At 48.9% G+C, this 11,880-nt stretch overlaps 1 protein-coding gene across 1 annotated transcript in view; it reads right to left on the bottom strand.

The window, feature by feature from the left end:
* Nucleotides 1–7,241: 7,241 nt before the first annotated feature.
* YWHAG (tyrosine 3-monooxygenase/tryptophan 5-monooxygenase activation protein gamma) overlaps nt 7,242–11,880 on the bottom strand; it is a 28,006-nt gene continuing 23,367 nt past the window's right edge. Inside the window, exon 2 of the mRNA XM_043559821.1 lies at nt 7,242–10,728. Within this exon, the coding sequence (XP_043415756.1) occupies nt 10,072–10,728 (657 nt within the window). The 3' untranslated portion in view covers nt 7,242–10,071. The remainder of the gene's footprint in view (nt 10,729–11,880) is intronic.

The following is an 11,880-nucleotide window of genomic DNA, read 5'->3' as shown; positions in this document are numbered from 1 at the left end:
TGGTTTCTTCCTCTGCAGAGTGAAGCCGACTACACGGACAAATACCAGTCTTGGACACCCAGCCACACTAGGCATTTTTATGAGGTAGACTGTATTAGTCCCATTTTACAGATCGGGAAACTGTCGGCCTGAAAGGCTAAGGGACTTGAGAGATTACACCACACAGCTAGGACGGGGTAGGGTGGGCATTCAAAGCCCGGCCTCCTAAGCTTTCTGCCACTGACACAGCCCTTCCGTTTGGAACACGACAGACATGGCTGAGCGACAGAAATTTCACCTTCGAGAACCGTAGCCAGGACCCAGCCGTCTCCCCTCCCGGGCCCTCAGGCTGAATTAGCTCTTTGCCTGGGGAGATGTTTGGGGCGGAGATTGGGGTGCGTGCCCTCCTGAACCTTTCCAACGTCCGATTCTGGGGCTGGCCCTGGGCGGCCACCACGCAGTTCCAAGTCGGGAGTCGCTCTTCAAAGGCGTCGGGGAAGAAAGGGCTTTTTCAGGGGTGGAACAAGCACTGGCCGAAGGTGGACGAGGCTGTGACGTGAGGCGGGCGGCAGGTGAGGCTGGAGAAGCCTTGACCGCCAAAGACAGGCGGCGGGGGGGGGGCTTCGTTGCATCCGGACGCCAGGTTACGGGGCCACGGGGCCAGCATGTGCCAGACCCAAGTCGCCACCAGCCATGAGCCCTCTTCAGCTGTGCGGGTCGAGCAGGCTGTGCCGAGCCCGGCTTCCTCCTCCGCAATCTGCGGGAAACGTGCCCGCTGGGGCCGGCGCCGGATGACGGCTGCGGAGGTAAGACAGCACCGCAAACCCGCACAGGGCATCTGCGGTCGTGCCGGCCGTTCACACACTGAGGGGCAGGCACGGGGTCAGGGGGAAAGCTGACGCCTGAGGCCCTGTCCCCTCCAACGCGCTCCCTCCACCGACCGCGGCAATGGACAGGGCCCGGAGACGTGGCCAATCGCCTACACGGCCTCAGAACGCACCGCACAGCCCAGGCCCAGCTGCTCTCTGGGTGACGACCGCGCACGAGGAGAGTGGAGGCGGGCTGGGGGAGGGCGGAAGAGGGAGGACCGAGTGGGAGGGGCGCCGGGTCGGGAGCGAATCGGACCTGGGCAGCTGCGGGGGCAGCTCGGGGAGCACGGCTAGCAACAGGCCGACCATTGGAGGAGCGGGACAGACCGGCCCGTGATTGGCTTTCGCCACTGCCGGAGATTGGAAGGCGGGCCGTGTCCCGCCCAGCTCACATCCGGGTATCTGGCTGGTCCTGGAACCTTCGCGATTCCTGCTGGTCAGACGCCCTCCCCCTCCCCACCCCAGTTCTTGACGGCGCGCGCGGGCTCGTTCTTAGTCCCGCGGCGGGACCGTGGGGGGGGGGGGGGCGAGCACCTGCGGGGAGCGCGCGGGGCTGTGCGGCTTACTCACGCGGCCTCGCCCGTGTGCCCGCGCAGAACTGAGGCCTGGCGGGCCCAGGTGTCTGGGATGGGAGGCGACCCGAGAAGCCGGAGGATGGAGCTTCTACGTGGGTTGGCGCCGAGGCGGCCCAGAGGTCTGGGTCCAGCCTCGGTGTCGCAGAGGCTTGCAAGAAGCAGAACCCGGGGGGATCCTGGCGGAATCCCGGGGAGGGTGGGGCTCCGTAGACGCGGACCTGCTGCAGAGCCGGGCGGGGCCCAGTTGGGGACAGCGCTTAGGCGGGGCCGGGCCCAGGTGGATGCCGAACCACCCCCCCCCCCCAACCCGCTGCCGCGCGCGCCCCGAGTCTCGGGCCCAGCAAACCATTCAGCACCCCAAAGTAATGGTGCAAGAGCGGCCTAACCGCTCGTCGCTGGTCAATTCTGGGGGGAAGCCGTGAGGGATGGGCCAAGGTTGTTGTTTTTTTTGTTTTATTTTGTTTTACTTCTGCTATGCGGGCTTATTTTGGCCCTGTCCCCACCAGGCTAAAGAATACTTGGGGGAGCAATTATTATTGCTCCTTTTGCTTTTGCCCAGCAGTGGGATGTAGTAGATGGTTTGATGTTGGAGATCTGGACAGAATTTAGGGAGACTGCATGGGAAGGGACTCGCCCCCAAATGAGTCAGCCATAAAAGCTGCTCGTCCTTTATACCCGGCTACCCAGCCATTATTTCCTACATCTCTCGTCTCTATTTTCAATGCGATCTTCAAATTTAGGGCAAGAGAATATGTTTCACTCTCAGTCTGCCTACAATCCAATGCCCTGCCTCTTGGAACTCATCACTGAGGGACCACAACATTCCCCAAAAGAAATGTTTTCAGGGGCACCTGGGTGGTTCAGTCGGTTTAAGCATCCAACTCTTGATCTCAGCACAGGTCTTGACCTCAGGATTCTGAGTTCAAGTCCCACACTGGGCGCAAAGCCTAAAAATTAGACTGTTTTTAAGACTAAGCAGTTTGCAAATGGAGAAGGCAAAAACCCTGTAAACCATGATGACCTTATACTTCCATATTTGGGGAGGCAAGGACTTTTGGAAGGCAATATGCTTTGATAACCTTATGGAACCCAGAATCCCACTAGGCTTTAAGGAACCCACCAGCTATCAAAACCCCATCCCTAAAATCTGGACTTAGCGCCTAAGAGGTAGAAGGAAGGGTTTGAGGTCTCTTCCTGGTCCCTAAGAGTCAGTAAGTAGGGGAACTTGTCCATCATTGTGGGAAGAACCAGTTTATACCAAGGTTGGTTTAAAACGAGTCTAGATTTATTCTCCTAATGTACATTCATTCAGTATGAAGACAGCCTCTCAGACATGCCTGCCTGTTCTGAGAACTCCTGGGAACATGGTGGGTGACACTGTTTTGCCACCTTCCCCAGGCAGAGGGGGAGAACTGCAGACCGCCAGGACTCACCCTGTGGGGTGCACGTGTGCTGGCTTGCGAAGTCAAAGTGAGACTGGGTGCCTACATAAGACTTTCTCCATCTGGGGGAGACGAGAGGGCTGAAAGGCAAAACATCCTAGCCTAGAAGACTCAGGTTCCCTTGGGCAGCAGGCACTCCCTCTAGCCTGTCCAGTAGGCTCAGGGGACAGGCCCTGGTGCTGGCTACTGCTTAAGATCACCTGATTCTCAGTAGAGCACTATGAGGCTCCCATTTAATTTTACGTAAACCACTGAAGACTGGACAGAGGGGCAAAGCAAAACCCTTGTGCAAGGCAAGTGCCCACACAGGGCTGGGAACAAGTTAAAGGACACAGGAGGAAACTGGACAAACCTGCAATGTGGGACATTCCATAAGACCATCTCTTGAGGGGCACCTGACTGGCTCCGATGTTGGGAGTGGTAAGTTGAAATCCCACATTGGGTGTAGAGATTACTTAAATGAAATCTCTAAAAAAGACCCATCTTGTGAAGATGCCTGGTTTCTTGAAAAAGTCATTATCCTAAAAGAGTCTACGTAGAAGGAATAGAGGCTAAAGAAACCTAATAATGAAATCCAGTTAATGAATTAATTAGATCCGAGCTGGTGGTGGGGAAGGCATTGTGGGGATAACTTAAGGAAACCTGAATATGGGGTGACATTAGCAATTATTGATTTCCTTAGGTGTGATGACAATGGGGGTAGTCATGTGAGAGCATGTCCTGATATTTGAGAGAAATATGAATATAGGGAGTAAATGTCATTACTCTCAAAGTTCCACAAGATACAGAGAAATATAAAGCAAAGATGACAAAATGCTAACTACCGTACTAAGCAGTGGGTATTTGGTTATACCATTCTTTTCAGCTTTTTTGTCTGAAATTTCTCAAAATGCTGGAGGTTCAGTGCCCCACCCAACACCACCTCCATTTAAATGGAGTTATATCTTTAGAGTAATCCCCCCCCCCCAAACTTATTTGGGGAGAGAATGAGTGTGGGCATGATCAGAGGAGGGGCAGAGAGGGAGAGAATCCCAGGCAGGCCCCACGCTATTAGTGTGGAGCCTGACGTGGGGCTCAAACTCACAAACCCTGTGATCAGGACCCAGCCGAAATCAAGAGTTGGATGCTTAACCGACTGAGCCACTCAGGTGCCCCTAAACACGGTTAAAGTATCCAAGTAAGAAGTACTCAATGAGATCACCAAATTTCAATTAACCGTATTTAAAATCACAAGGCAAAACCTTCTTTGGACCAATAGTCACTGCTCGGAAGCAGAAATCCTTCCATCTCAAAGCCAGAGTCAACTCTACTGTCTCAAACTGAGCCAGGTTAAGAATAGAGAACAGGGGTTTACCTCTAAGAGGAGGAAACGGATGGCTGGGAAAAGGGTGTGGGAGAGTGAGTTATTGATAAACTAGGGGTCACCCAACTGCTGGCCAGATGGTAAACACTTTAAGTTTCGTGGGCAATATACTGTTCCTTTGCACTTTTTTTACAACCCTTTTAAAATGGAAAACCAGTCTTAGCTCAAAGACAATACAAAAGCCTGTTTTAGACTACACCCTGGTGTACTTTCATGTGCCTGCACTACCTACTGATATAAAACCCCCCAAACCAGCTAATGTTCCCCAAATTCCTGACTTTCCTCTCCTGCAGGTGGATAATTGAATGCCACCTCAGAGTACTACTTAAAGTGGGAAATCCTGACCTGTTTGTCTTGCCAGGTGTGGATGAAGTACAAACACAAGATACCAACAAACTTGACCTGGTACTGAAGGCTCTTGTCACCTTGACCCAGCCACTCTTGCCCCCACCCCTCTCTCACTGACCACAGATATCTGGTTCATTGGAGGCAGGGTTTGTGGCCGTTCCCATTCGACCATTTATCCCAATCCATACCAGAACTGTAAAATTCAAACCAGCAGACTAATGAGCAAGCTGGTATACCACACTGTAATGTTCTGATTAGGCTGGGTTACCGCTTACTGTCAACTCCGAGAATTAGACAAGTGTTACCCAGCTAGTTTTCGGCAGGCTGTTTTTCCACGCTCAGAGAACTGTACACCCAGGAGGGGACCGCCACTCTCAGCCACTCCGATCAGCCAGCGTTAGTCAACACGCAGTCTCAGCTGACCAGCGCAGAGGCCAACGCGTGTGGTAATTACACATAAATAGAGTGCGGGAAAACTGCACTGGCACCGAACAGCAACTCGCTTGCTACACTCAAGTGCCCTGCCACTAAATCTCGTTTGACAGCCCTTCCGCCCCTGCCTTGGAATGGAGAACTCTGCTTTACAGGGACGACCCAAGTAGAGTGGATCCACTCTTCCTAATTGCTCTCCTACCCCTACCCATCACCATTATTTAATTGCTTCACACAATGTTATTTTTAACACTCTGGAGTGCACTGAGGAAGAGGACTGGATCATTGGTGCCTAACATGGGGCATCCTTCAGTTCCTGACCTCTTCAAGGCCATCCATTTCCAACTACTTCTCCTTTTTTTTTTTTTCCCTTTCCAAATACTTCAGCTCAAAAAAACATCACAACATATCGAGTGCAGGAGCAGGTATAGAGAGTCCAGCTGACCTCTACTAAGAGATCAGGAAAACTGTAAAAACAATGCTCTTTTGGGGCACCTGGGTGGCTCAGTCGGTTAAGTGGCCGACTTCGGCTCGGGTCATGATCTCGCGGTCCGTGAGTTCGAGCCCCGTGTCGGGCTCTGGGCTGACAGCTCAGAGCCTGAAGCCTGTTTCAGATTCTGTGTCTCCCTCTCTCTGACCCTCACCCGTTCATGCTTTGTCTCTCTCTGTCTCAAAAATAAAAAATGTTAAAAAAAAAAAAAATTAAAAAAAAAAACAACAACAATAATGCTCTTTTTCTTGGCGGGGGGGGGGAGGGGGGAAGCGGGGCACACAATTACTGTTCTTGAAGTTATTACTTAACATGTCATGGGTTTTTATTAAACAAATGAGTTATTTTTAATATCTGGTTTTTGATATTCTTCGAAACTGGATAGAAATGCAGCAACAGACAGCATCCTAGCTCAAGAGAAATTTAAGTGTTCGTCCAAGTACTCTGAGCAAATTCCAGGCACTCATAATGGGAAGTTACACGGAAGAAATAGGAGTATAATGGCAGCACCTTCCAGGAGCTAACCCTTCTTTCTGATGAGCCTTGGTGAGCCTGTTACTTTACTTAACCCAGTTTGACTGCTGTGATGATGCCCACACCTCTACTGTCCTATTGGCAAAATGTCGTCTGATGGTCTATACCCTCAGTATCTCCTGCACTGAAAGAGCTCCATCACCATGTGCTGATGCTGGCTGACGCTCAGTTTCTTAGTCTTCCTGGCTGAACAAAAGCAGCCTGGTGTTTGTAGGCCAAGTTCAGGAGGGCCCAGGACTGGGGCTGTGACATCTTGGGAACTTGGGCACGGCAGCCACTTCTATTTCCACAGCTATGCCTGCAAGGGCACTCTCAGGGTGGTTCTGAGTGACAAACGAGCCAACATGGGTGAATTCATCCAGCACGTGGCAAAAACTCGGTCACACAAATTGTTATTCCTAAAATGTGAATTCTGATTACTCAAAAAGTTAAAACAACAACAACAACAACAAAAAACCCACAACCCTCCACCTCTTTCCTGGAGCAAACCCAACCTGATGAGGAAAGCCTTTGTCCTGGCATTCTTCCTTCCTACAGACAAATATCCCTCCCCACAGTGATCAAGGCAGGACACACCCCACACGCCCAGGGATGCAATTCTCATGGTGGCCACACTCTGACAGCTGCCATCAGCCGACAGTGGGCTACTGAGAGCTCAGCCCACACCAACTAAGGCTGCTGGCCACCTCAGAGGGGCTAAAACCACAAGACAGTTTTACTTACCAACACCTTTAAGTGCAAAGAACCACCTCATCTAAGACTTCATGACATCTCCAACAATACTGGGAAACTAATGGAGTTACCAAACCAGGCACGTGACCCAGTTTTCATTCACACCCACACCCCCCCCCCCCACTCCCAAAGCTCAGAAGTTCTGTAATTTGCCCGAGGCCCAGAAGGGAGCCAGATTCAAACTCAGGTCTGTGCTTCTCCCAAATGATACCCCCAGAAGGACCTTTAGAGATCTACTTGAACGTGCTCGTTCTTGTAAGAGAAACAACGGACGCTCCAAAGGTGCTATGGTTTTTCAAGGTCAGCAAACCCGGTCTGACTCCTAGCTAGAGGCGCTTTCGATAGTCTTGTCCCTTGCCCCCAGTCCAACTTCATTCTTTGAGCCAACAGGGGGACAAAGCCCCCCCCCCCGCCCCCGTCCAAGCAAACCTTCAAAGGCAAATTACACTCATTAAATAAAACTAAGTGGCACTGACATCAGATCTGTAAGTTTATTTGCTCAATGTACGACAGCTACATAATGACTCACATTCATGATATTCCATCACTGAGGAAAACTGCTAAGAATGGTCCGTGTGTGAAAGAATTCCTTAGAGAAACACGGAGTTGGAAAAATAATCACTGATTAGACCTTAAAAATAGTTCACTGCATAACATGACAAAAAAGCACAGAGGCTCATTCAGAGAACATCTTCATTGTTCTCCTACACTGTAATAGTTATAATTTCACCATGACAAACACCAGACATTAAGATTAAGCTAACACTGGTGTTTCTTTTGCTTCCCCCCCCCCCTTAAAAACAAAATATATAACTGCATGTCACTATAGCAACATCCAAAACAGATCAATTTGTTACGATCACTATTTGGTAGAGCAAACTGTACCCCCAAAAGGAAAAATTAAATTAAAAAAACTTTAAAAAATTTGAAGACTTAATTTTTTTTGTCATAGGAATACATAACACCTACAGTATAAGTTAATAAATTTCAAGCTACTGTATAGAAATACAACACTAGCATGCACAATATTGTATCAATAGAGTAATGGAGGAGTAATCATTTCACTGGAGAGACAGTATCAGAGGCAAGTGCATTTCTTTAAAAATAAAGAAAAGAAAAGAAACCATTCAAGCTGCTTAAATATCAAGTCTCCCATCCCCTCTTCATTTTTAGCCCTCGGGTATAATTTTATCTTGCATTATTCTAAAAAGCAGCCAGAGCCAAAGCTGAAATTTGAAAGAAAAAATAGGTTTTGTAATTCCAGTAAATCATTTCCAAATGCTACAAGAAAGGACACAACACTGCTCACTGGACATGAAGATAAGTTAAGGAAAAGCCCCACCTACCCCCTCCCCCCACCCCCAATCTTTTCCCATCCATGGCATTGACTTTAGGCCCCAGTGATGGCACAAAAGCTGTACAGCTCTCTTCTAGGAGTTTACTGCTAGGGTTCAGTTAATTGGGACTTCTGCTCTAGCGTATGGAGGGAACCTTCTAAGGAAAGTCACGCTGTATAAACTGTGCGATGCCACAGAGCATCAATTCGTTGTACTTCTGGTCTTCACGGTCACCTGGATCCTGTCACACGTATCCATTTCCTAACCGTAAGTTCAATTTTGGTAACAGCAAAAGCAACGGTCAGTGTTTCCTCAATTATTACTCATACCTCTCCCTGACTAAATAAAACAAAGAAACAGACAAAACAAGTCTGGCGTCATTACCTGTCTCGGGAGTTCACACTGTTACTGATCTTCTAAAAAAGACTGAACACATACTCAACGGTTCGCGTTTTCAGACAGATTTTTTCCAAAATGAGAAATGAAGGACCGAAGGCTAACTGAGAACAAATTTGTGGAAAACAGCAAGGTCGTTTCCCTTCAATTCCAAATCATGCGTCGACCACGCGCGAGAGAAAAGGACTCTCCAGCTTCGATGCTTTCGTTAAAAAGAAAAAAAATATAGATATATAGAAAAAGTTTTGGTCAAATAGGAGTTATTTATTATCCGAGGATGATTTTAGTTCATCTTCCTACAACAATTACTCGGGGAAGGAGTGTTTTCGGGGAGGAAAAGACTGACATGCTTACGGAGGCTCCCGCCATTGGACAGAATGTGTAGGACTAGAAGAGCTCTTCCTTCTGGATTTTTCTACCAGTAAGCTTCTAGCACCTGAATTTTCACACACTGCACCGCAGACTTTCTCAGGAGGACGGCCCAGCCTTTGCAGCCCCACAGCGTCTCCACCCCCTGGGCGCCGCCAGCAGAAGGTACAGTGGGGAGCACTCAAGTGAAGAGTGAAATGGCAGCATGATCCCTGAGGAAGGAGCTGTGGCAGCTTAAAAATCAGGAGTTCTCTGAAAATATCAACACAATAAATGACATACAGACCTGAATTTTCTCTATTTTTGTGGTGTGTAACGTTTCTATTAAAGCGAGTAATCCATGTTTGTGGCGGATTGAAGTTAAGAGGAAAGAAAGACAAAAATCCCACAGCCACCTGCCAAGCACCTATTAACCAAAACCTAAAGTAGCTCGGATTCTCCTCAGGCAAGCCTTTTTGGCCTAGGAGACAGGGAACAGCAACACCAACCCGGGTAAAGGCTGACTAAGGATGGAAAGCCAAAAGAACCAGCAAAGAAAAATGCACACTCGATGGCTTGATGTTACATATGGCTGTCATGTAGAAATACTGTAAACTGCAATTTAGTGTTAATACTGTCAACTAATCGGAGACTTCAGAAAACTGGCAAGGCCTAAAACCACAAGGATAAATATACCTTCTGTCCCAAGTCTGTCAGTTTGGGATTTAAACTATTCCCTGGCTGGTCGAGTGCACCCTGAAAAAAAAACACAACGGAACAAAACGAAAATGCACGGCTAAAAACAGATGAGCTAGGAAGTACCCAGAACTTAAGATTAAGAGCGTATGTACATACAAATCCTTACTGGAACCACAGAACTTCCTGAATGAGGGCCATTCCATTTTTCAGTTTTCTTTTGGACTCCAAACCCTACTCTGGCAATAAGTTAGACTCAAGACAGACAGCTCCACCTGCATTCATCTACAGAACAGTCCGTATGCCAGTGTGAGGCTGCTATTCCAATACCAGCACAGCTAACCTGACTTTCCACTAGTGGTGTTTTGGCAAAAACGTCAAAGAGGCGATCAAAGACAGGACAGGTCGTGGGCTTCTCCCTGGGAAGGTCGTCCCTCCCTTCCCCTCCCCCACCCGACCCCCCACTCATGGGAAAAAAATAAAGACTGCGGTAGGAGCATCAGCGTGCGCTGCCAGTCCACCTGGGGGCCTTAGTTGTTGCCTTCTCCGCCGTCGTCGTCTTGCTGGTCGCTCGTCCAGAGCGTTAGGTTGTCGCGGAGCAGCTGCATGATGAGAGTGGAGTCCTTGTAGGAGTCCTCGTTCAGAGTGTCGAGCTCGGCGATGGCGTCGTCGAAAGCGGTCTTGGCCAAGTGGCACGCCTGCTCCGGCGCATTCTGGATCTCGTAGTAGAAAACGGAGTAGTTAAGAGCCAGGCCTAATCGGATGGGGTGAGTAGGCTGCATGTGCTCCTTGCTGATCTCGTGGGCCTCGCTGTAGGCCTTCTCGGAGGACTCCACGACAGTCGCCCTCTTCTCTCCAGTGGCCACTTCAGCCAGGTAGCGGTAATAGTCCCCTTTCATCTTCAGGTAGAACACTTTGCTCTCGTACTGGGTCTCACTGCAATTCTTGATCAGGTAGTTATCCAGCAGGCTCAGCACATCCTGACACACCGCTTCCAACTCCTTCTCGATCTTTTCGCGGTAAGCACGGACCATCTCTATCTTCTTCTCGTTGCCATCTGCAGAGGTCTTCTGCTCAATGCTACTAATGACCCTCCAGGAAGAGCGGCGGGCCCCGACTACGTTCTTGTAGGCCACGGACAGGAGGTTTCTTTCTTCGTTGGACAGTGGCTCGTTCAGCTCTGTCACCTATTAGGAGGAGAGAACGAGGAGTCGTTATGGTCCAGATGATGACAGTGGATTAATCCTATCTCTGTGCCACTAAAACACAAACAGACTCGTCTGCTGATTAAAGTGATTAACAGCCGAGAACTGAGGCCGTGTGGGTGTACGGAAGGGGATGGAGGCGGAACGAACAACAAAGAAGGAAAACACTGCTGCTCATCAGTGGTGCCTGAACCCCTGCTTCCTCCCCGGGAAAGGACACAGCCTTAGCACATAGGTGTTCCGAAGAACGATCAAAGTCGAGCTCCTAGAGGACAAACCAAAATTTGATCTACGTTGCAAAAGGTCAACAGATCTCTCCTGTAACATTACATACCTACCTACCAAATCCCGGGGGTCGTTAAGCACAGGTGGCCAACCTACCTCAACAGATTTTTAGGAAATCAGACTGACCCTTTCCTTCTAACCTCGTCCTGTCTACTCAGTTCCGTCCCTCTTCAGGGAGAATATTGTGAGTCAACTTCAAGTTGACATTCGAGAAATGAGAAGGCTTTTCTGCTCTTGTGTTAAGACTGTATGAATTACAAATCTCAGAAGGGAAATCAAAACCACCGGGGGCATGGGGCTGAGTGTGGCCACGGAGATACGTCAGCAACTGGGAGAACACGGACCTGTTGCTGTGTTCAGCCTAATGCTACGAGTAACACAAAAGAATGGAGAGATGAGCAAGGTATTTCTAAGCTGAGGTGGCCAATAGGAATTAATGCTTCTTTCCATGTGGGCATTTCGACAAGTTTCGATCTTCATCACCCCAAAGATTAATCACCCTGAGGAAGTTAAAGCAATGTCCCACCAATGATCTGTATTTTTAGGACTACCACACAACTGCTTAGAATAAGAAAGTCAGTAACACTGCACTGACTTAATTTATATTACCTGATGTCTGTCATATCAGAGCCAGACACCACTGTCTGACAACATGTGAAATAGAAAATTTTACAAGGATAGGGCTTTTTATTCCTATCCAAAGGCACATTTTTTATTTGTCTGGCTATCCTATCTACACTGGTAGTTATACTAAGTCAATGGCTAAGCCACAACATCAGGAACCACGATTCATTCACTATTTCATAAAGTCTTACAGAAGACCAGACACCTCCCTTGTCCTGTCCTCTC

The sequence above is a fragment of the Prionailurus bengalensis genome, chromosome E3, assembly GCF_016509475.1.
Source record: "Prionailurus bengalensis isolate Pbe53 chromosome E3, Fcat_Pben_1.1_paternal_pri, whole genome shotgun sequence".
NCBI lineage: Eukaryota > Metazoa > Chordata > Mammalia > Carnivora > Felidae > Prionailurus > Prionailurus bengalensis.
The sequence above is the reverse complement of the archived record's forward strand: the minus strand, read 5'-3'. Positions and strand labels throughout refer to the sequence as shown.